Source organism: Salvelinus fontinalis, chromosome 1, assembly GCF_029448725.1.
Source record: "Salvelinus fontinalis isolate EN_2023a chromosome 1, ASM2944872v1, whole genome shotgun sequence".
Lineage (NCBI taxonomy): Eukaryota > Metazoa > Chordata > Actinopteri > Salmoniformes > Salmonidae > Salvelinus > Salvelinus fontinalis.
In genome coordinates this window covers 25,355,857-25,381,644 of record NC_074665.1, presented here as the reverse complement: position 1 = coordinate 25,381,644, position 25,788 = coordinate 25,355,857, and the positions used below count along the sequence as shown (strand labels likewise).

Here is a 25,788-nt window from a genome sequence, read left to right as displayed (position 1 = left end):
TGTAATATTCTTGTGATTTATTGACACACACAAGATGCAACGTTTAGATCCTGGAAGGATGGACTAGCACACACAAACCGGACACAACTTATGTTGAAATGTTATTTTTATTCAATGTTTCTTGTTTAAATAACAAAGATATGATCTACTAACATTCAAACAAACACTTGATAGTTTTAAAGTAATGATTTTCTTTATTGTATGGTCATGCAAAAATCCAGCATCCAAATGACAACTCAGAGTATAGTCATATGCATCCCCTCACTATATGGTTACAATGCAGTACATTTACAAATCAAGGGAAGCATACCAAGCTAAGGCTTTTTTTTGTACTTTTTTTTTTACGTGATACATCACTTCATTTCAATATTTGAGACAGAGCCATTTTCATTGACCTTGAAGGTGCAAGTAACATATATAGATTTCCATTTCTTAAGTAAACACAGACAGTAAAAAATATTACCAGAAAGAAGACATGCATATTTTTCCTCTTGTAAAACTGCATATATATTTTTGTTATTAAAGTCTGGCTTTTAATATTTATTTTTCATTATTCTTTCTTTTTTTTTGTATATCAAGTCTCTCTCCCTATCCTGCTGGCCAGTAAGGTATAGTATAATCAAAGGTTAATTGTCCTACCCTCAGGAACTACTATTTCTCTCCTTCCCTTTTGAATTCTTTTTAAGAATTGAAATCAACTGGATGGTTATACTCTTTCACATGAACATTCCCATGGCTGTGTGAACACACAATGAATGGAAGCATCAGGCCCAGTGGGGGAGAGAGGTGAATGCCCACAGCGCAAAGTCAGGAAAACTACTCGGATCCAAAACAACATCACAGTTCAGTACTGTATACATCACGTCATGGTGTAAAGGGGAATACAGTCTCATGGCAGATATGTCACAACACCCAGCAGCACAAGCAATAGGGTTGGCGGGGCCACACGTGACTCGTGATAAAAACAGAGCACAAGTTTTGTTTTAACATGTTTCCTTCAACATGTTTTGATATAATTTTTGATATCATCGGTAGGTTATTTTTTCAGCTTTTTGGTACCTTCGACAGGTTCAATGGAACACGAGTACTATGGAGCTGCTTAGCACAGAAGTGAAGGGGTAAACGGCAAGCTTCACCCCACTGGCGGTACAAAGTCACACAAGTTTCTACAACACGGTGAAAAACAGTGTTCCAATGTTTTACCATCAACACAAAGATATGTTTTTTAAAGTGAGACTGTTTCGAGTGTGTTTATTTTCTGTGTCTGTCCATATATATTCAAATATATTTTGCATTGGGAGTACACCGTGTGAGCGTGTGTTGATTCCATGTGTATTGTGGCATTGTCTGCATGTGTGTGGGGGGTTGGACAGTGTGATTTGCTAGCAGCCTGAGCCCCATCCCTCACCTCAACGGCCTCCCCATATTTCAGCTCCAATCTCAAAAGAAAAGTCAGATCACTCATAATAATACCACCAGTAAGAACACTAACATCTAGAACCGTTACAACAGAAACCGTGACAAAGGGACCAATCCATTGATTGCTTTCACCGTGGCTCCCAAGCACCCAGCCTCCACCGTCCCATCCAATCTTATGCCCAGCCAGAGGTCTGACATGCCACGGGTCAACCTCAGCACCCCACTTTAATGCATTCTCATTTTCACATGCTTTTAAAGAGAGGTACGGCAAGCAAAGAAAGACAATGTACGTTAGAGAACAGGACGGGGACCAAAACAAGAGACAGGCAAAGGGTGACATCGTCACACTGAATGGCACTAAAAGCTACACAGCTGATTAGCAGGGTCGCTCGCTATAGAAACACAGGTGGAGACCCCAGGAGTGAGTGAGCTTAACCTGAAGTTGCAGAAAAGTTCACCTGGGGAGTGAACAGAACAGCATTGAGTCTCAAATTTATGTGCAAAACAGTACAGGCCATTTTAGACCCCCCCCCCCCCCCCCAATTGATCAAACATGCTAAAATCATAGTAGGAAACGATACAAGGGCGAGGTATCCGAGCTTTCAGAGTTTGTGGGTGGGGGCCTCTGCCAGAATAGTATCAGTTGGCTTGACTGATTGTGTCATGTGCCCTCTAGAGGCCAAAAGGAAGATGGCAAACTCAGCACTGAAAACCGATGGTAGTGTTCTGCAACTTCAGGTTGTGCTGGTCAGGAGATTGTGGCTGAAGCTGGAGGAGCAGGCTGGTTTATAGACCCAAGGGGCACAGCACAGGGGCCTGGGGTTTGGGCCTTGTGTGAGTGTGTGTATGTACACAGGGGATCTCAAACTGCACAAGAGCCTGAATAGGGACAGGAGAACACACATTCACTCTCACACACACATCCATTCTCCAAACTGAAAGTAAAGAGTATTTTCCCTTTCTCCTTATAAATATCTATGTATACATTACTATATTAAATAAAGTCCCCATTTAAAAATGATCTTCAAACACAAAATACTTTCAAATAAAGCATCATTCAGGGGATAAAAATTAAGAGTTCCACAATAACACATATGAATACTAAAACACTGTCCCTTCTGAAACCCACCTAACCCATAAAAACATACATTACATTAAAACAATATATTTAAATGCCTAAAGTCTACACTTTGGTGTTCTTAATTCTAATACTAAGTATCATCATTTATTTTTTTCTTACATTTTCCCTCCTAGCATTTGTTTGCATCCAAAAAAAGAAAGAAAACAACTAGATTCATTGTGAAACAAAACAAAAAAACAACCACCACTAATATTAGGGTGTGTGCTCCTTTTTTATATAGAAAATTCATATTTAATCATTGTTGTTGATTAATGTGACATTTTTTTCAATAATTTCATATTTTTTGTACATATGTTAATACTTTAAACACCTTTCCAAACAAAGGGCAAAAAATATGGATCCATTGAAAAAGAACAAGACCGCGCACACCCCTATGGGCGTCAGAAGCATGCACTGTCCAGAGGGGAGGGCCTCGGCCCCAGCCGGCCCCCAACATCTAGCTAGGGTTGGACTGGATTGGTTATGGTGGTGTTGTCGGTTGGCTTTTAAATATAATTTATTTTAATTTTTTCCCCCCAAGGACTGTAAACTTCAAGCGGTCTCTTCCGGCTGGGCTCCAGGCGCCAATCCAACCACTGAGAGGAAATGTTCCAATCGGCTTCAGAATTCAGGCAAAGCTGAGGAAATGAGAGAGAGAGAGAGAGAGAGAGTGGTGGGGAGTGCACAGGGCAGCCTCTCCAAACTACTCCTGAGTTTACAACACTATAATAGGTTTATATACAGCAGAGGAGGCTCCTCAGAGGAGGAAGCGAAGAACCATCCTACTCAGTAAATTTCCTTCTTTTTTTTTTATATATATATTGAAACATTAAAAAAGTTATCCTTTTTAGATAAATGTCACCAAATCACTGTTTTGCAATGGTCTACAGTAGCATCAACAGCCCTCTCTAGGGTAGCACTATGGTGTAGCCGAAGGACAGCTATTTTCCCCCCTCTTCTGGCTACATTGACTTCTGTACAAAACCTAGGAGGCTCATGGTTCACACCCCCTTCCATAGACTTACACAGTAATTATGACGATTTTCGGAGGACGTCCGAACGGACATGTTGTCCATCCAATCAAAGGATCATAAAATTAATCTAGTACTGAAAGCATAAGCTACAGCTAGCTAGCACTGCAGTGCATAAAGTGCGGTGAGTTGTAGACTCAAAGAGAAAGACAATAGTTGAACTGTTTTGACCAAATTAATTTCTTCAAAATCTAAGGAGAGCAACAAAGATAGAGAGAGCTAGCTGTATTTCATTGTATTTCTTTTTATAGCTAATGCAGCTAATTTAGCCTACTCAACAACCTAACTCACACAGAGAGGAATGCTATGTATGTTAGCTAGCTGGCTAAGGCTATCCAAAAATGCAATTCTTCCAAGGTTTCGGTTTTATTAATTTATTGCCACCGGGACCCGCCTGTGTAACTGCTAAACTGCTAGCTGTACCCTGTACTGCATGATTGTACACATGGATTTGATTGTGGGTTTACTAACGCATTAGTTCTTGTTTGTTGACTATAACGTTAATATGGCGACAAGATGTAGGCTGTGTACCGTTATGGTATGAAGGTTTGGCTTGAGGACTTTATTTTACATAAACAAAAAGATACAGTATGTATCAGCACATGTATGTGAGTTTGAGGGACACATGTAGACAGAACCTCGAATAAAGCTCTCTGCAGTCAGTACCTGTGTCTGGTAAAGGGTCACTGGAGAGGTGCGGCAGGCGCTCCTGAACAGTGAAAATGCACGTTGAGCCACTTGGCGTCGCGGCGGTGCCACACACGGGTCTCCTCTGACTGGCAGGAGCGCGGCCGCCCCTGGCTGTCGATGTACTGCGTAAGGCGGATGTAGGCGATGCAGGCCGCGTCTTCCCCGATCAGGTGCACATGAGGATTCAGGATGGTGGTGTGGACCGGCTTACTGTTCTTACTCAACACTACATAGGAGACACGGACACACTCAGTCATCTACTTACATGTGTTGGCTTCATGCACTTCTTCCTTGATTAGATTACAATAGAGAAAGATGGTTACCAGGCCTTTAGCCTGAAATAGTGTGCTCAGTGACTTACCTGGTATATGTTATTTTTCTTCAAATACAACAATTAACATAATAGGGTCACGCCATGAATAGTGCCTTATGTCTTTCAGACATTGTGCGTACATTTTGATGAAACACATTTTACAGTTGGATCACATACATCTATGCTCTAACTACACTAAACCATGTTAAAAATTCCAATAGCAGTGTGTATTCATGCATTTTTTTGGGGCATGTCTCACATCATCTTGGGGCGGCAGGTAGCCTAGTGGTTAGAACGTTGGACTAGTAATCGAAAGGTTGCAAGATCGAATCCCCGAGCTGACAAGGTAAAAATCTGTCGTCCTGCCCCTGAACAAGGCAGTTAACCCACGTTATGGTATGAAGGTTTGGCTTCATACCATAACGTCATTGAAAATAAGAATTTGTTCTTAACTGACTTGGCTAGTTAGATAAAGGTCCAACTTCTAGGATGATTTTAACCCCAAGACTTTCCCAAGTTTGCACAAACATTGTGAAGCCCTAGTTATTCATTAGTGATTAATTGACAATAGTCAGGTTTCAGGTCAACCCTGTAACATGAACTGAACTCTTGTTTTAATATGGTGAAACGTTCCCTTTTTAAATGATAAAAAAAATATCCTAGTGTAAAAGCAGGCGAGATGTTTTTTTCTGGTGTTTTGTTGTGGAAAACGGAGCATTTCGAGCATACCACGTCAACCCTGTAACCCATAGAGAGATAGACTAGAAATATTTTAACAAGTTCAAATATTTTATTAAGCTTACATTCAATTGTCCCTCCCTGTTGCACACAACAAGCTTCCTTTCCCCGTGTCACAAGGAGAGTACAGCCTGATTTAAGATTAAATATTCAAACCTGTTAGTCAACTCTCCCACTGGGCACACCACGAAATGTCAAAGTGGACAATTGGGTAATATTTGGTTGAGGGGTTGATCAATGAGATAATAACCTATATTCACCCACTCAAAAATACAGCCAAAATTTGGTTGAATTCTCAGTGTTTTATCACTATACTTTCAACCATCTAAAAGCACAACAAAGTTCAAATAGGAATACAATGTCGGATATTTTGTTTATTTATACAACAACTTAATCTGTTATCACTGTGCTTCATCTAATAACACAATCAAATGACCTGGATTACAGTTGAGATTACATAAAAAAATAGTGGCGCAAGTGATCAATGTCATTCGAGATTCTGCACAGATTATTAAAGCAATTGTGAAGATCTCCACAGACCTGCAGCCTTTGCATGCTATCTTGAACATGCACGCTTTCTATTGTTACATAGGAAGACATTTATAGAGACAGTAATCTCAAAATGTTGCCCTGGATGTGTTACTCATTTTAAAGGGTAGGAAGCATGAGTTTTTACTCACCAATGTAACAACACAGTGTGGTCAAAGACATAGTAACTTAGTTTTAGTCATGATCTGGTTACCTATAAGTACAAACATAGTTATGTTTTGGGTTATTACATATTTATTAACTTATTTCCGGATAACTTCTAAACTACCCACAATGCACTATTTCTCAACGTCATATGGAGGATCTACTCTGTTCTACCGAGTTCATATGCTAGTGTAACAGTATAACTTTACGTCGTCCCCTCGCCCCGACACGGGCGCGAACCAGGGACCTTCTGCACACATCAACAACTGAAACCCACGAAGCGTCGTTACCCATCGCTCCACAAAAGCCGCGGCCCTTGCAGAGCAAGGGGCAACCCTACTTAAAGTCTCAGAGCAAGTGACGTAACTGATTGAAATGCTACTAGCGCGTACCCGCTAACTAGCTAGCCATTTCACATCCGTTACACTAGCTCGGTAGCTAGCTCAAGCTGAACAATTTTATAAATTTTACCATCGGATGGGCCCTAACCATCAATCTGTAAATCTGCTCTCTCTTTTCTTTTAATCTTAGGTTATGTTCTAGTTGTGTTGTGTTAGTTATGTTCTAGCTAGCTGGTCTCCAGTAGTTAGGCTCTAGCTTCCCGACCATAACTGTGGTGGTTAGCTAGGCTGTCACGGCTAATAGCTAGTTGGCTAAATAGCTAACGCTAGCTGGCTATCTTGCTGGCTAAAATAACTGCATTTAGCTAACGTTCTTTGACAACTGGTTAGATGGCATTATGTATTTCCAAAACATTGTTTTACTTTAATGTAGCTGTAAGCTAGTTGTTGATAGCAACTCGCTGACTTATTCAGTGCTAACTTAAAGTTAGCAGGCTGGTAGGGCTAATGTTAGCAGAGTAGTTGGTTAGCAACATTCCAAGTTGATTTGTATCAATACATTCATAAATTATTTGCTTGTAAGTTTGCTGAAAATTCAATTGAAACCAGTAGTCATGAGTGCAAACGATTTATACAATTGAAGTTATTTCCTTTGGAGTGTACATGATGTGGAATACGCTGGCTTGCCGGGTCCTCCATATTACATCACACCCCGGAAAAACATTTTCCGACACGGATTCTGATCGGTTTTATGTAATAACTCCAAAAATAAAAGAGTGAGGTGTAACTTGGCATTGGGACTTTTGATGCGCACACTAATGCAAATCCATATGTTACATGTGGTTACGTTTATGCTACCTACCCTTTAATGTTGAATAACTACTGTTACAATAGTTTGTAAGATTGTCTTAACTTTACAAAGCAACCAAATATCAACATTTAAAGGATATTTGGATAGTTCCATCTGAGCCACTGGCATAATCCTATTCTTTAACTCTTATTTTTGGTTGAGTTGGAGACATGAATCCAACATATAATCTATTAACTGGTCGACAAGTTACTGTATTGCGAATGTTATATTGAATTGTGCTTGGTTGTCAACGCAACAAAATATCCACATTTGAAGGAGATTGTCTTCTCCCTGGATAGTGCGATCTGTGCCACGGACTTAGTCTGGCTTTAATTTCAGTTTGTCTACAAATTAATACTGTAAGTTGGATTCATGTCTCCATCTCAACCAAGTTATTTTTTTTACCTTTATTTAACTAGGCAAGTCAGTTAAGAACAAATTCTTATTTTCAATGACGGCCTAGGAACAGTGGGTTAACTGCCTGTTCAGGGGCAGGATGACAGATTTTTACCTTGTCAGCTCGGGGATATGAACTTGCAACCTTTCGGTTACTAGTCCAACGCTCTAACCACTAAGTTAAATAAATGCCGCCCCAAGTTAAATAAATACGACTAAATCAAATCAGATCAAACTTTAAACTCACTTTAAATAAAGTTTGATTTGATTTAGTCCTATACTTTAACTTCAATTTTTGGTTGAAATAGCGAGGTGAATCCAACATATTATGAACTAGTTGCTCTGTTAAACCTAGCCTTTGGAATAACTTCAACAGTAATCGTGAATCTATTTTTTTTTTAAGTGGAGACCTCTCAACAGTCATTCTCACGATAGCATATTGGTAATAGTCAAAGCTAAGCAGGGTTGGGCTTGGTTAAAACGCTGGATAGGACACCAAAGGGGTAGCTGTAGATCACGTCTCAAACTCATTCCACGGAGGGTAGAGTATCTGCGGGTTTTCACTCCTCCCATGTACTTGATTGATGAATTAAGGTCACTAATCCGTAAAGAACTCCCCTCGCCTGGTTGTCTAGGTCTTAATTGAAACCAAAAACCCGCAGACACTAGGACCTCAATGGAATGAGTTTGATACCCCTGCTGTAGATAGATCAATTCTCCAGTAGGAGGTGCTGCCCAGCCTATTGTATTTTCTGATAGTGGAGATAAGGTTGAAGAAGTTGTTTCAAAAGGTACAAATGCAACATATTTTATACAAGGTTTGTCTATGTTGAAAATGGGTTACCATGATGACATAAACCTGTGGTTGAAATTTCACCCTCAAAACAACAGGTGATGACTTTTTGCACTGTATTTTACACATAGATTCCACATCACAATATGTTGCCAATTTACGTTGAAGCAACGTTGATTTAACACATTTTTGCCCAGTGGGCTATTCATTTAATGTTCACTTTTGTAGTAAGAGACGGGAATATATGTTTGTTATGAAGTTGAACATGTGCTCTTTATGACACAATGTTAAAATGAAAACGTTTTTTTTGTTTACCAAAGGACACTCCCCAAAAGGCACTATTTGTGGAATGACACTACAATGTTTAGTTCCCTGTTGATAAGAGATGCTTACAGTTCTCAAAGTAGAATTTGTGGAAGTCCATGCCCTCCACCAGGTTTCCCAAAGCCTCGGGTTCAAACGAGGTGAGCCCGGGGTCACAGATTCTCCTGGAAGGGAAATCAGACATACAGTTAAACATTAAATTAAATAGCACACATATTTATCTTCTATGTGGTACATGGTGTGTGTATATAGATTGTGTATAGGCTTGTCTACCATATGAATCTTCTCTTTGTGTCAGACTGGGTTCAATGACTTCTGTTTCTTTCTTTTTTTCTGTATTTATTTGTCTGTTTATAGTATGTATGTATGTATGTATGTATGTATGTATGTATGTGTGTGTGTGTGTGTGTGTGTGTGTGTGTGTGTGTGTGTGTGTGTGTGTGTGTGTGTGTGTGTGTGTGTGTATGTATGTATGTATGTATGTATGTGTAGAGTTGACGTCGGAAGTTTACATACACCTTAGCCAAATACATTTAAACTCAGTTTTTCACAAGTCCTGACATTTAATCCTAGTAAAAATTCCCTGTCTTAGGATCACCACTTTATTTTAAGAATGTGAAATGTCAGAATAATAGTAGAGAGAATTATTTATTTCAGCTTTAATTTCTTTCATCACATTCCCAGTGGGTCAGAAGTTTACATACACTCAATTAGAATTTGGTAGCATTGCCTTTAAATTGTTTAACTGGAGTCAAACGTTTCGGGTAGCCTTCCACAAGCTTCCCACAATAAGGGGTGAATTTTGGCCCATTCCTCCTGACAGAGCTGGTGTAACTGAGTCAGTTTTGTAGGCCTCCTTGCTCGCACACGCTTTTTCAGAACTGCCCACACATTTTCTATAGGATTGAGGTCAGAGCTTTGTGATGGCCACTCCAATACCTTGACTTTGTTGTCCTTAAGCCATTTTGCCACAACTTTGGAAGTATGCTTGGGGTCATTGTCCATTTGGAAGACCCATTTGCGATCAAGCTTTAACTTCCTAATTGATGTCTTGAGATGTTGCTTCAATATATCCATATAAGTTTTCTTCCTCATGAAGCCATCTATTTTGTGAAGTGCACCAGGCCCTCCTGCAGCAAAGCACCCCCACAGCACCCCCCGTGCTTCACGGTTGGGATGGTGTTCTTCGGCTTGCAAGCCTCCCCCTTTTTCCTCCAAACATAACGATTGTCATTATGGTTAAACAGTTCTATTTTTGTTTCATCAGACCAGAGGACATTTCTCCAAAAAGTACGATCTTTGTCCCCATGTGCAGCTGCAAACCGTAGTCTGGCTTATTTATGGCAGTTTTGGAGCAGTGGCTTCTTCCTTGCTGAGCGGCCTTTCAGGTTACATTTACATTTAAGTCATTTAGCAGACGCTCTTATCCAGAGCGACTTACAAATTGGAAAGTTCACACATATTCATCCTGGTCCCCCCGTGGGAATTGAACCCTGGTCCCCTCGTGGGAAATGAACCCACAACCCTGGCGTTGCAAGCGCCATGCTCTATCAACTGAGCCACACGGGACCAGGACTCGTCGATATAGGACTCGTTTTACTGTGGATATAGATACTTTTGTACCTGTTTCCTCCAGCATCTTCACAAGGTCCTTTGCTGTTGTTCTGGGATTGATTTGCACTTTTCGCACCAAAGTACGTTCATCTCTAGGAGACAGAATGCGTCTCCTTCCTGAGCGGTATGACGGCTGTGTGATCCCATGGTGTTTATACTTGCGTACTATTATTTGTACAGATGAACGTGGTACCTTTCAGGCATTTGGAAATTGCTCCCAAGGATGAACCAGACTTGTGGAAGTCTACAACTTTTTTCTGAGGTCTTGGCTGATTTCTTTTGATTTTCTCATGATGTCAAGCAAAGAGGCACTGAGTTTGAAGGTAGGCCTTGAAATACATCCACAGGTACAACTACGATTGACTCAAATTATGTCAATTAGCCTATCAGAAGCTTCTAAAGCCATGACATCATTTTCTGGAATTTTCCAAGCTGTTAAAAGGCACAGTCAACTTAGTGTATGTAAACTTCTGACCCACTGGAATTGTGATAGTGAATTATAAGTGAAATAATGTCTGTAAACAATTGTTGGAAAAATTACTTGTTTCATTCACAACTACAGTTTGTTGACAAGACATTTGTGGAGTGGTTGAAAAACTAGTTTTAATGACTCCAACCTAAGTGTATGTAAACTTCCGACTTCAACTGTATATATGCAGTGTGTATGCATATATGTATCTATATTATTGTACTGCTCTAGGGATGTAGTTATTGTTTGGATAACCTTGTTGACTATTATGTATTGTATTTGCTCAATGCAGAGAATGCCAGAAGAAGAATGATCATTTCATTACCATAGTGAATTATTGTAATGTTTGTTAATGTGTCAATTAACCCCATAAGGGATGGGTTGCCAACTGGCGATTTGACACGAAAACAACATTTTCATTCATTCATACAGTATTGACACACCTTGACTTTTCCACATTTTGTTGTTACATTTTGATGTGTTACAGATTTTATGTCACTGGCCTACACACAATACCCCATAATGTCAATGTGGAATTATGTTTTTAGAAATGTTTACAAATTAATAAAAAAAAAGAAAAAGCTTGAGTCAATAAGTAATTAACTCCTTTGTTAAGGCAAGCGGAAAAACAAGTTCACGAATAAAAAATGTGCTTCACAAATCACATAATACGTTGCATGGACTCACTCTGTGTGCAATAATAGTGATTTTTGAATGACTACTTCATCTCTGTACCCCACACATAAAATGATCTGTAAGGTCCCTCAGTCGAGCAGTGAATTTCAAACACTGATTAAACCGCAAAGAACAGGGAGGTTTTACAATGCCTCACAAAGAAGGGCACCTATTGGTAGATGGGTTCAAAATTCTAAATAAAGCAGACATTGAATATCCCTTTGAGCATGCTGAAGTTTATTAATTACATTTTGGATGGTGTATCAATACACCCAGTCACTACAAAAATACAGGCATCCTTCCTAACTCAGTTGCCGGAGAGGAAGGAAACCACACATGCCAATGGTGACTAAAACAGTTACAGTGTTTAATGGCTGTGATAGGAGAAATTGAGGATGGATAAATAATATTGTACTTACTCCACAATACTAACCTAACTGACAGAGTGAACATACATCCTGTTTGCAATAAGGCACTAAAGTAAAAGTGCAAAAAATGTGGCAAAGAAATTAACTTAATGTCCTGAATACAAAGTGTTATGTTTTGGGAAAATTCAACACAACACATCAATGAGTACCACTCTTCATATTTTCAATAATGGTGGTGGCTGCATCATGTTATGAGTATGCTTGACATGGGCAAGGACTGGGGAGTTTTTTGGGATCAAAAATAAATGGAATAGATCTAAGCACAGGCAAAATTCTAGAGGAAAACCTGGGTCAGTCTGCTTTCCAGCAGACACTGGGAGACAAATTCGCCTTTCAGCAGGACATTAACCTAAAACACAAGGCCAAATATATACTGGAGTTGCTTACCAAGATAACTTTGAATGTTCCTGAGTGGCCGAGTTACAGTTTTGACTTAAACCGGCTTGAAAATCTATGGCAAGACTTGAAAATGGCTGTCTAGCAATGATCAACCACCAACTTGGCAGAGCTTGAATAATTTTTAAAAGAATCATGTGCAAATATTGTACAATCCAGGTGTGCAAAGCTCTTACCCAGAAAGACTCACAGCTGTAATCGCTGCCAAAGGTGATTCTAACGTATTGATAGACTCGGGGGTGTGAATACTTACGTAAATGTATTTAATTTTCGATACATTTGCTAATGTTTTTAAAACCCTTTTTTCACTGTCATCATGGGGGAAATGTGCGTAGATGGGTGAGAGAAACAAAATCTATTAAATACATTCGGAATTCAGGCTGTAACACAACAACATGTGGAATAAGTCAAGGGGTATGAATACTTTCTGAAGGCACTGTATCATCAGCACCTCCCAACCTCTCACATTCCACATACTACTCTAGTAATTTAGAGGGAAATCAGCAGGGCTAGGGGTTATTCATTTGTCAAAAACTAGGAGCTAATTAAATGTATGCACACAATCTATAAACTCACGTGTAAGCCTCAAAGTCTCCGTTGTTGATGGCCTCAATCAGCTGCTCGGTAATCTTGATGATCTCTTGTTTGCGAGCTGAAATCCAGAGAACGACAGAGAGAAAAAAGAATGGCAGGAGAGAAAGAGATGGCCAGACGCGATTAGAAACCCTCGGAGTGCTCCGGTCACAAATACTTAAAGGCCAGCATGCAAACCCCCTCCCTCACCATGCTTCCTTAAGTTGCACTAGCCCTTTCCTGTATGGTACTGAGTGCAGAGACATTGCATGTCATCGATGCCTATTGTTATTTGGTTGTACAAGAACACAGTTTACAGCAGCACTACTGGTGACTTTAGGGGACCACCAATTCCATGAAAACTACCTTAACAGGCCCCAACTTAGCTGCAGTCCAGCTCACTTTCCCTTCCAATAGTCCACCCTACCCAAAGCACCTGGCAAGGTTTGAGTTGTTGAACAGTTTCAGTTCTCAACCACACAGACAAGTGACACACAACCCACCTGGGCTGACTGAAATGTCATCTGGGAGCGTGACACACATGGGAAGTGGCAGTCACAGATAGCCCACTACGCCAGACAACCTGCCAGTGAGGTCGAGAAACCCCACGCGGCACACAACACGACAAGCTGCAGGCACACCTCCGTTTGTTCAGTTCATATTCCCACAGGAATGATGAACTGGCAAAAAGCAGCTCATGCGTGGCTTTATTGGTATTGTACCGTAGCCTATATGCTACTCTCACATAAAGATAGCTGAGTCAGCTGACTAACTGTGAGGCAGGGTTAGCAGTGAAAGCCAGTGCGTGTCACTAACTCGTCTGCGTAGTGTAGCTGCCTCAGGGCTGTCTAACTTACTCAGCTGCGTGTTGCTGCCCCCTGGAGCCATGGAGGGTGGCGCAGGCAGAGCTTGCTCTTAGTTAAGACAGGAGCTATGACCCGAACAGTTCTAATTAGCAAAAAGTGTGCTTGGCATCGTCATGCAGTTTGGCGGCTGGAAGACAACAGGACAACAGCAACAAAATGGCAACCATGTAAGCGAATAAATCAGAAACCAAAATGTCAAACACAACTGATAGGACCACAAGACCCGTTTTCCCAAACTGGAACACTGTGCCACTCAAACGGCAGTTGTTACATAGTGTGTATAACTTCACAGTATAACTTCACAGTATAACTTCACAATGCTCTGAAAGGCACACAATGCCCACAAGCAACAGAGTTATATAGAGGGAATGCTACATAGAAGCCAAACTTAGATGAAAATACACACACTAATAACAACTTAGATATACCAATGGACACAGACAGTGAACTGACAGTCACACAGACGGACAGAGGGGACACCAGTGAACACAGCACCACAGCAGGAGATGGAGAAGACACTGTGGCCTTACAGCCAGCAGGGGGTAGCAGTCAAGCACTAAACCCAGTTACAGGCCACCACAGAGGATACCGCCTGAATGGGGAAGTAAGAGAGTACAGACAGACAGAGACACCTCCGGGACAGGGGGTTGCTGTTAGTGAGCAGGGGACTGAAGCGGACCAGAGTTTGGGGGTAAATCTCAATTGATCTCAAAAGTCTACAATGGCTTTCTCTCTTCAGCTCATCTGCTTCGTCAGATTCAGCACCGATTTGACAAGATCGGATAGGTGAAAGCAAGTTGGCAGAGACCTGATGATGGATTTGCTGCTGTCAGCTGTCCAGTCCCATCAAATAGTGCAAGTGAGCGAAAGGAAAGAAAGCCTGTTTGGACTATTGAGATTCAACCTTTGTATAGCCTAGCTTGCTGTCTGTCTACGGTCTGCTCAGCTGTCAGGCTGGGTGTCTGTGTTCGGGCCATGGGGAGGGATAAATACATTGAAAGGGCAGTGAGACTCAGGTCAGCACAATTTGTTCTCTTGGTGGACGGGAAGAGAAAGAGAGGAAGAGGAAATATAGGGAGAGGAATGGAGAGAGAGGCAGAAGCTACATGTAGGACACTGGGTCCCATTTTGTCCAGTTTTGCACTTCAACAGTGAACACATGTCTGTGCAAAACAGAGTGTCTATACACAGCATGGTAACGTTATTGTCATAGTAAAACGGATACGGGACATGCTTTTGGCAAGGTCTGAGAGGGACAGGCTGGGTGATAGATACACTACATGACCAAAAGTATGTGGACACCTGGTCGTCGAACATCTCATTCCGAAATCATGGGCATTAACCCCCAATTTGCTGCTGTAACCGCCTGCACTCTTCTGGGAAAGCTTCCACTAGATGTTGGAACATTGCTGTGGAGACTTGCTTCCATTCAGCCAAGAGCATTAGTGAGGTGGGGCACTGATATTGGGCAATTAGGTCTGGCTCGCAGCCGGCGTTCCAATTCATCCCAAAGGTGTTCGATGGGGTTGAGGTCAGGGCTCTGTGCAGGCCAGTCAAGTTCTTCCACACCGATCTCGACAAACCATTTCAGTATGGACCTCGCTTTATGCACGGGGGCAATGTCATGCTGAAACAGGAAAGGGCCTTCCCTAAACGGTTGCCACAAAGTTGGAAGCACAGAATCATCTAGAATATCATTGTATGCTGTAGCGTTAAGATTTCCCTTCATTGGAACGAAGGGGCCTAGCCCAAACCATGAAAAACAGCCCCAGACCATTATTCCTCCTCCACCAAACTTTAAGTTGCCAGTATGCATTGGGGCAGGTAGCGTTCTCGTGGCATCCGCCAAACCCAGGTTCGGCCAATGGCGGCGAGCATTACACCACTCCAGCTGACGCTTGGCATTGCGCATGGTGATCTTAGGATTGTGCGCGGCTGCTCAGCCATGGAAACCCATTTCATGAAGCTCCTGACGAACAGTTATTGTGCTGATGTTGCTTCCAGAGGCAGTTTTGAACTCGGTAGTGAGTGTTGCAACACAGGACAGATGATTTCTATGCTCTACGTGCTTCAGCAGTTGGTGGTCCCATTCTGTGAGCTTGTTCAGCCTACCACTTCACAGCTGACATTTGCTCCTAGACATTTTCACGTCACAATAACAGCACTTACAGTTGACCCGGGGCAGCTCTAGCAGGACTGTCATTTCCCAAACTGACTTGTTGGAAAGGTGGCATCCCACAACTGTCAGCAACGGGTGTGGCTGAAATAGCCGAATCCATTCATTTGAAGGGGTGTCCACATATTTTTACATATGTAGTGTAGGACAGCTGAGTAGCATCAGTCTGATGAGCCGACAGAGAAATAAGGAGGAGAGACGTTTTAAAATGACATTCATGAGTGCCTGCACCACAAGTGTCCCAAAGCTGAGGTAGTGAAAAGTATGGAGGGTGTAGGAGCTAATTAGACGATCAGATAACCACGTCAACCGAGCCAGCAAGGCTGCAGGTTTCAGAGCTAAATGATATCCCATTCACTGCGATATGTTTGGAGTTTCATTCAAAATAATGGAGATGCATGCCTAATTAGACGACACGTGCATTTGTCTGATTTCAAGACTTAACAGATGAAATACCTCCCAAATGAACTGTTACTGAGGGTTAAATCTTGTAAAACGACAGGGAGGATTTTTTATTATATCAAATCAAATCAAATTTTATTAGTCACATGCGCCAAATACAACAGGTGTAGACCTTACATTGAAATGCTTACTTACAAGCCCCTAACCAACAGTGCAGTTTAAAAAAATACGGATAAGAATAAGAGATAAAAGTAACAAGTAATTAAAGAGCAGCAGTAAAAAAGAACAATATATATAGGGGGGTCCCGATACAGAGTCAATGTGTGGGGGCACCGGTTAGTTGAGGTAGTACGTACATGTAGGTAGAGTTAATTAAATTGACTATGCATAGATTTCAACAGAGAGTGGCAGTGGTGGTGGGGGGGGGGGGGCAATGCAAATGGTCTGGGTAGCCATTTGACTAGATGTTCAGGAGTCTTATGGCTGGGGGTAGAAGCTGTTTAGAATCATCTTGGACCTAGACTTGGGGCTCCGGTACCGCTTGCCATGTGGTAGCAGAGAAAACAGTCTATGACTAGGGTGGCTGGAGTCTTTGACAATTTTTAGGGCCTTCCTCTGACACCGCCTGGTATAGAGGTCTTGGATGGAAGGAAGCTTGGCCCCAGTGATGTACTGGGCCGTACGCACTACCCTCTGTAGTGCCTTGCGGTCGGAGGCCGAGCAGTTTCCATACCAGGCAGTGATGCAATCAGTCAGGATGCTCTCTGGTGCAGCTGTAGAACCTTTTGAGGATCTGAGGACCCATGCCAAATCTTTTCAGTCTCCTGAGGGGAATAGGTTTTGTCGTGCCTGCTTCGCGACTGTCATGGTGTGCTTGGATTATGCTTGTTTGTTGGTGATGTGGATACCAAGGAACTTGAAGCTCTCAACCTGCTCCACTGCAGCCCCATCGATGAGAATGGGGGCGTGCTCGGTCCTCTTTTCCTGTAGTCCACAATCATCTCCCTTGTCTTGATCACGTTGAGGGAGTGGTTGTTGTCCTGGCACCACATGGCCAGGTCTCTGACCTCCTCCCTATAGACTGTCATCAGCAAATTGAATGATGGTGTTGGAGTCTTGCCTGGCCGTGCAGTCATGAGTGAACAGGGAGTACAGGAGGGGGCTGAGCACGCACCCCTGAGGGGCCCCTGTGTTGAGGATCAGCGTGGATGATGTGTTGTTACCTACCACCTGGGGGTGTCGGCCCATCAGGAAGTCCAGGATCCAGTTGCAGAGTGAGGTGTTAAGTCCCAGAGTCTTTAGCTTATTGATGAGCTTTGAGGGCACTATGGTGTTGAACGCTGAGCTGTAGTCAATGAATAGCATTCTCACATAGGTGTTCCTTTTGTCCATGTGGGAAAGGGCAGTATAGAGTGCAATAGAGACTGCGTCATCTGTGGATCTGTTGGGGTGGTATGCAAATTGGAGTGGGTCTAGGGTTTCTGGGATGATGGTGTTGATGTGAGTCATGACCAGCCTTTCAAAGCACTTCATGGCTACAGACGTGAGTGCTACTGTGTCGGTAGTCATTTAGGCAGGTTACCTTAGTGTTCTTGGGCACAGGCACTATGGTGGTCTGCTTAAAACATGTTGGTATTACAGACACGGATAGGGAGAGATTGAAAATGAGATACTTGCTAGTTGGTCAGCGCATGCTCGCAGTACACGTCCTGGTAATCCATCTGGCCCTGCGGCCTTGTGAATGTTGACCTGTCTAAAGTTCTTACATCGGCTGTGGAGAGCGTGATCACACAGTCTTCCGGTACAACTGGTGCTCTCATGCATGTTTCAGTGTTATTTGCCTCGAAGCGACCATAGAAGTAGTTTAGCTCGTCCGGTAGGCTCGTATCACTGGGCAGCTCTCGGCTGTGCTTCCCTTTGTAGTCTGTAATGGTTTGCAGGCCCTGCCACGTCCGACGAGCATCAGAGCCGGTGTAGTACGACTCGATCTTAGTCCTGTATTGACACTTTGCCTGTTTGATGGTTCGTCGGAGGGCATAGTGGGATTTCTTATAAGCTTCCGGGTTAGAGTCCCGCTCCTCGAAAGCGGCAGCTCTAGCCTTTAGCTCAGTGCGGATGCTGCCTGTAATCCATGGCTTCTGGTTGGGGTATGTACGTATGGTCACTGTGGGGATGACATCATCGATGCACTTATTGATGAAGCCAATGACAGATGTGGTGTACTCCTCAATGCCATTGGAGGAATCCCGGAACATTTTCCAGTCTGTGCTAGCCAAACAGTCCTGTAGCTTAGCATCTGCTTCATCTGACCACTTTTTATTGATCTAGTCACTGATGTTTATTTAAAAGTGGAATATGAATTGCATCATTCAAGTCAGGAGTGTGTATTGAGAGTTTATTGATCCCCTCACCATTCTCTGGAAGTCACCCTCGGAAGTTTCATCAGCAACACATGACAATGGAGGGCCCTCCTAGCGAGTTGGAAGGGGCAAGGGATTCACCGACACTCAGTAACACCTGTCACTGAGCAGCAATCTGGACACTTTTAATGGTCAAATACGCCTACATTTTTTGGATCCCTAAGTCACTGGTCATGTCCAAATACCCGTACCTGTGTTCTAAATATTAGGCTTTTTGATTATGCAAAAGAATTACGTTTTAAAGTATGTGAACATTTTGTATGCTTTAAAGTGGCACTCCAGCCTCCTTTCACCTTAATTTAACACCTGATTTACTTAACAAAAGGAACATCTCAATAGGTGGTCAAGGTGAGTCATGACATATCACAGGAGGGTGAGCCTTTCCTCTTTTGTTCTCTAATGTTCCTCTATTGTTCCTCAGGCAAGGATGGAGGCTGATGACATCACAACTTCCCATCAGACCAACTCCTTGAATCTCCTACTCCTTGAAGTTTGCGGTTGTTTCAAAAAAACACTATTTAGCTCAAAACATTTCCTATATCGCTTTGCAACTGGAAAAGTTCAAAAATCACTGGAGGACATCTTTAAATGACAGAATGTCATACTCACTTCGGATTTTTATTTAGTTCAATTCGCTGCACACAGTTGAGGAAGAGAATCGTCTTTCGAGACCGACGTGATTGATAACAGCTGATAATAAGCTGAGGGGATGCTCTGTACCAAAATGTACAAATGGAATTAGATGACGCATTCTCAGTTGGATGAGCCTAGCATGCTGATATTTGTTGCTTACTACATTCATTTTTACTAAACAGTACATCCTAAATATCATGTAGTACGATTAGTATACAGTATGCAGTTTAAGTAAATAGTAGGCAAGCCAGATTTCAGACACGGCCATTGGCTAATGACTGTACCAAATTTATATTGTCTTTTTTTAAATCTTTATTTAACTAGGCAAGTCAGTTAAGAACAAATTCTTATTTACAACCACAGCGGGTTAACTGCCTTGTTCAGGGGCAGAACGACATATTTTCACCTTGTCAGGTCGGGTATTTGATCTTGCAACCTTTTCGTTACTGGCCCAACGCTCTAACCACTAGGCTACCTGCCGCCCCTTAGTATGCATTTGTCTGGAATACTTTTATCAAAATGATAAGTGATTGTGATAATTAGTTCCTTTTTGAGTATGTGGACAAGTGAAAGGAATATGCACAAACAGAAGATTCTTCAGCTGATATAACTCCATTGAAGATAGTGAGGGGGACGTTGTACAATATAGTCCCCTTCGAGACAGGGCTGGGTTAAATCTGTATCGCCAAAGTTTAGCTCTCTAGCACGCGTGAAATTTAAAGGTCATTTCCGATTGAGCCGACATGTGCAGCGTTTACCGTGAATGCCGTCTCCGCTAACGCGGGAATATTGCAGCTGCAAAGACATGTTTACACAAGCACATATATTTATACCCTCCTACTAGGAGGAGTCAACTCCTTGCACATCTAGATAGCCAATACATCTCTGTTGCTAGTCAGGAACTTAATTGGTTCCTCTCACTGGTGTAATCATGGCCCCGCCTCCTGCTAGAACATTCGTGGGCATGGAAATATATGTGCGTGGGATAGGACTGTTCCTTCTCACGTCATCAGACCTGACCTCGGGCCCAAATTCCTCGCTCCTCCCTAATCCATGACTGTCCTACCTTATCAGTGACTGAAACCAGACTGTTGCCCTTTGCCTCCCTCTTTAGGAGCCATGAGATTTAACAATAGCATGTTTTGACAGAATGTAAACTTTCCATAGACCTAGTTCTTATCCATTCTCCATTGACCATTGACCCCAACATATACAATCATTATACATGTGAGTAATCAATAAGTTCTAGTATGGTAAAATGAATAAGTATATTTCAAGCTAGAATCCAACACCTTTAAATGTCAATTGGGCTACAACGTGGAACTTCAGCGCTACGGATTGAATCCAGCCCCTAACAGTAATACAGAATAGTAATACAGGAAGAGTCTTGGAGGAACACTATTATGGGGGCCATCTTAAATTGCACAGCATTATGGGGAATCTTAAATGGTACAGTATTATGGGGACGGACAGCCCTAGGGCGACAATACCATGGGGACAGTCTTAGGGGGACAATATAAATGAGTTCAAAGGGGGGAAAGGACACCAAGGTCAGAGTGGAGAGGTGAGGGGTGATACTGCTGCTGACTTACAGGTGGGTGGGCAGTGAGGGGGCTGGGGCTGGCTCTGTTCCTCACTGGCACTGCACTGGCTGACCATTGCGCTGTCCGCGCTAGACCCGCACGCAGACACTGCCCCCACCGCAACACACACACGCCAGAGAGAGAGGAGGATCAGACACAGTTCTGTACACACTACTATTTTGCCAAGACAAAACACTACACCCCCAACCCGACCATACACTAACACCACACAGTATATATCCCACCACCAACGTACACAGAGAGACACACACAGTGGGGCGAGACACAATATAATCCCAACCCATCACAACTAGCCAGAGAAACAGGGGAGTGAGACCACACTATACACCTCACAATCAAAATACAATACACACTGTTACATTTTCAATATCTAGTTTTGTCCCTATTTTGCATTCCAGTTATGCCGATGTCCTCTAATTGACGGAGGAGAGTGCGTACTGTAGAGCCACTTGGCCAGTATCCACGTCCCAGTCAAAGCCCTCTTTGTGAGACTACATCGGTGCCGATTGCCACAGAGACCCATACTGTCATATAGCTCCACTGTGGAGGAGACGAGGGTTCCAATCTGTCCCTCCAACCTTCTTTCAATGCTTCTCTTTTCTCTACTACAACATACTATAAACTAGGTCTCTGGAAATACACTGTATGAGGTTGACGATTCCATCGGTTCCCATGTCTATGTGCTTTTGTGCGTCTATCTGTGTGTTTAAGGCCTGCAGAGGCCTCTGTATTGGGAAAAATGTTCACCCTCTCTTAGAATGTGGGGCCTTTTTCGCTCGTCGGCACTGTAACGTCAGTGCCAGAGAGCCTGCCGATTTTAGAGAGTGTTGCTATGTTTCCCTGACAACATGACACGAGAGTGCCATGGTAAAAGCCAGGTTTTCCCTGGGTGAGCTGCGCTGTGAGGCCCCGTCCGCGCTGCACTGAGTGGACAGGCTTGTTTCCCAGATGTAGCCATGTCGCTCGCGCTCCGCTTGCCCCCCCCACTTTAAACAACGTAGTTTTGACGAGAAACACACACACACACACACAGGTTTAAGTGGTGGAGTGCCAACTCTTTAAGCCCTGGGGAGCTGTGAGACCAAGAATGGGGAGACTATCTAAAGACTAGGGATTTGAGGGGAAAACCAAGACATATAAGGCCTTCATGTGCTAGTCTATTAGTTTGTTCAGACAAAGCATAGTCTATGTCCACAGCTAGACCACTCAGTATTCAGCTCTGTCTCTCACAGGCTACAAAGCACAGACTACTGTGCAAGTTTTTCATTCTCAGCAAGACATTTGCTTTTCACTCCGTAGGAATGCAAGCCTTCAAACTACTAAACTACTCCTTTGACTTCTCCGCAGCAGCTGTAGATGCCGATAAAGACCAGAGCAAAAGCTGTTCTCTGATATATCAGTGCTTCATCATTCCCTCTCCAGACATATATACTCAGCTACAGTCTACATCTCCCAGATGTTCACAGGCCCAGACACCAGCCTGACAGTTAACTCAGGCCATCATAGGCTTCTCTGGCCTTGATCGTGATCTATTCTCTTTCTAAAGAAATGAAGGAGAAGGATCGACAACAAGGGAGCACATGAATGATCATTTTGTAACCTCATTTCTCATATAACTATGGCTTTTTAAAACATATGTATAATCTACACTCAGTGGGCAGTTTTTTTAGGTACACCACCCCGTTCACAAAAATGGTTCGCTCCTACAGACAGTGAGTCACGTGGCCGTGGCTTGCTATATAAAGCAGGCAGACAGGCCTCAGGGCATTCAGTTGCTGTTCTACTGAACGTTAGAATGGGCAAAACGGGTGACCTAAAAGACTTTGAGCGTGGTATGATCGTCGATGCCGGTCGTGCCGGTTCCAGTATCTCAGAAACGGGCTGGCGGCCTCCTGGGCTTTTTTACGCACGACAGTGTCTAGGGTTTACCGAGAATGGTGGCGATGGTTAATGGCGTGGGGAATTTTTCTCTGGCACACGTTAGGTCCCTTGATACCAATTGAGCAATGTTTCCATTCCCCAGAGAATTCAGGCCGTCATGGAGGCAAAGGGGAGTCCGACCCGGTACTAGATGGGTGTACCTAATAAACGGTCCTATCTTGCATTCTAGCTCTGTCTTTCTGACAAACACCTGCGCAGACAGATATATAGATACAAGAAGTGAGAAAACATGCAGAGTAAGTGAAAGTTTGACGTGTACCTTTTCTACTTTTCACATCCTCCTCTTCTGTGGTGTTACAGCTCTCTGTGGAACCCTGTAGCGGAGAAGAGTGATGGACAGAAACATGGAGGACAGAGAGAAGGAGTAAATGAGAGAAAGAGATATAGCAGCAGGAAACAGCGTTAGTCTGTGTGGTGAGAGCTGACTTGGGTGAGGCCTTCCCCAGGTGTACGGACAGACGGAAGGTCAGACAGACGCTCCCTCAGAGGAACACAAACCCTGCACAAACCAGCCAGGCAGACAGGAGGGCAAGCGCACGAGGATCCACACCAAACACAGCCTTTTGATGATGTGGGGTACAAACGGTGTGTGTTAAAGGCTGTGTGTACTGTGTATGTGGCTTTCTGGTGGCTGAGCCAGTGTGGTTTGGGGCGAGTGAGGGACTCTCGCAGCAGGTGTGGCTTGTGAGTGTTTTGAGGGTTAGTGAGACTAAGTTAGCGTGACTGTCAGTAGATGTGGAGTGTTTAAGTGTACATGGTGTTAGCATCGCTCTAAGGTATCTTAGTAGAGCTCTAGCCACTCTAAGGTACCTTAGTAGAGTTCTAACCACTGTAAGGTATTTTAGCATTAGCATTAGCATTAACTGCGTTCGACAGCGACTCTATTGGATTAAAGAGGTACAGTAGCGGCTTACCTTGGTGCCGTCAGCTGGGTTGTGCACAACAGTGGTCTGTGGTTCCTAGGGGAAGCAGGAGAAAGTTTAACATGCAGGGACCACCAGGGAAGGCCCAGAGCATGTGGGATACACACAGTCCACACGCCCGATGCATGTAAACACACACACATAGCCAAGCACAAGAGCCACAGCACAAAGGCAGCAGATGGGCACTTTCACGGGGGGGCAATGAGACAGGATGGGGGTTTGACAATGAGAAGACACTACAAAGAGCCACGCTACTCCATTCCACTAGAGGAAGGAGCTATGGACTAATGTCACTTATCATTGGAGCTATCAGACTTAGAGGATGGCCTCTAAGACGTAAAGCAACAGAGGAAAAAAAACACACAGAGTGTCTGAAATGAGGATGATGGGGTTTGGCTGTGAGATGGGATCAGCTGTCCACCCATCAACCCCCCCCCCCACCTCCCTCATCCCAACCTTGACCCTGCTGTTGTAGCCGGTAACCATGGCAACACTCATCGCAAAAGCGCCTAGCAGCTTAAAATACTGCGACACAGACACCCCCAAGGCACTGTCCCACCCACACCTACAAACAGTAGCACAAACATGGACCCTCCCACAGGACACTGGTCTACGGACTCCACCTCAACAAAACCACCTACACACATGAAGATGCAGTCCTTCGGATAACATTAGCCATTAGCTTAAAGGGATAGTGCAACATTTTGGCAATTAAGCCACACAGAGACATACACATGGTATCCATGAGTTAATCCGTTTCTGGGTTAGGAGAAACAAAGTGCAAAATGTTGCACTATCCGTTTAAATGCTACCACAGGGCCTGACATTCTGCCCTTCAGTAAGTTGATGTATTGTAGCTGATTAGAAGAAGCTAGGAGACTGATATAGGATAGGCAGCACTGCCTTGGAACCACTGTCAGATCAACTGTGCGCTGACCCAGAGAGACAAACCATCCTTTAACACTGACCACAGCCAAGTAATCCAACCACACACAGTCGCTTACAGGTAGCCCTAATGGAGAAGAGTAAGAAACTGATCCCATCAGTTTGATGGAGGTGGTCCTGTGATTTGCCTTTCATAGAAAAGGGATTCTCTTGACTGACATTCCACAACGCTACAGTCCATTGTTGCATTGCCAAACACCCAGGTTAGGATTCTGTCCCTCATACAGGTTTCATGTCTCTCTCAGGTCACTGCAGCTCAGCAGTCTTTCTGATAGACACCACTATACGTGCTTCTAGGCTTCTCACCACAGCTCTTCGCTTCCCCTGTAGCTATACGTTCTGTTAACAGGGCCAAGGACCATTGACAGGACTATACCATTGAGATCACTGGAAAGGGAGATTCAATATTACTTCAGATGAGATATGTTTCTGTGACATGGCGCCTGTTGTCTTTTTGCCCTTCACAAGGAGATACACTTACATAGAGGGACTGCATCTTCCATACAATTGGGCTATCTCTGTTTCCTGACATTGCTGGATCCTGTTTCACCCATGGTTTTAATGAGCTTTTGAATTGTTTTGAAATTGGTATCACATAAATAGTTTTTCATATGACCCCCAATTCAGCTACTGTAACTGTGTAGTATGTCAAATCATCAGCTTTATCAAGGGGGGAGAAATACCAATGCCAAAGAGGGACCGCTAGGAATATTCAATTGTGGCATTGTGAATATATTACTTTAAACATTTAAAATGTGCAAAATACCATTATTTGTGTATATCTTGTTGAGCATTGTCATGCATGTCTGTGCAAGACAAGAGAGTAAGTCTGGGTAAAACAGGAGCCTAGTGAGAGAGGGTCACAGGCACAAACCAGTTGTTCAGTTTAAAATCATCAAAACCACTGTTAACATCACACTTTTCTCAAAATGGAGGTGAAGAGGAGCGGGTGGAAGAAAGGGTGGGAAAAAAATAGAGAGAGTCAATGAAGAGGGGATGAGACAAACGGATGGCA

The 25,788-nt window shown here is 43.2% G+C and overlaps 1 protein-coding gene across 18 annotated transcripts in view; it reads right to left on the bottom strand.

Moving 5' to 3' along the window:
• Positions 1-88: 88 nt before the first annotated feature.
• LOC129851079 (calcium/calmodulin-dependent protein kinase type II subunit gamma-like) overlaps positions 89-25,788 on the bottom strand; it is a 132,082-nt gene continuing 106,382 nt past the window's right edge. For 8 of the 18 annotated variants that reach the window (XM_055917282.1, XM_055917319.1, XM_055917292.1 and 5 more), the window contains 7 exons: positions 23,820-23,864; positions 23,165-23,219; positions 20,953-21,051; positions 12,867-12,942; positions 8,778-8,872; positions 4,237-4,486; positions 89-3,177 (listed from right to left, as the gene is read on the bottom strand). In XM_055917282.1, coding sequence (XP_055773257.1) covers positions 4,254-4,486; positions 8,778-8,872; positions 12,867-12,942; positions 20,953-21,051; positions 23,165-23,219; positions 23,820-23,864 — 603 coding nt within the window. In that variant the 3' untranslated portion in view covers positions 89-3,177; positions 4,237-4,253. The remainder of the gene's footprint in view (positions 3,178-4,236; positions 4,487-8,777; positions 8,873-12,866; positions 12,943-20,952; positions 21,052-23,164; positions 23,220-23,819; positions 23,865-25,788) is intronic. The other 10 variants (XM_055917302.1, XM_055917356.1, XM_055917383.1 and 7 more) reach the window with 3 other exon arrangements.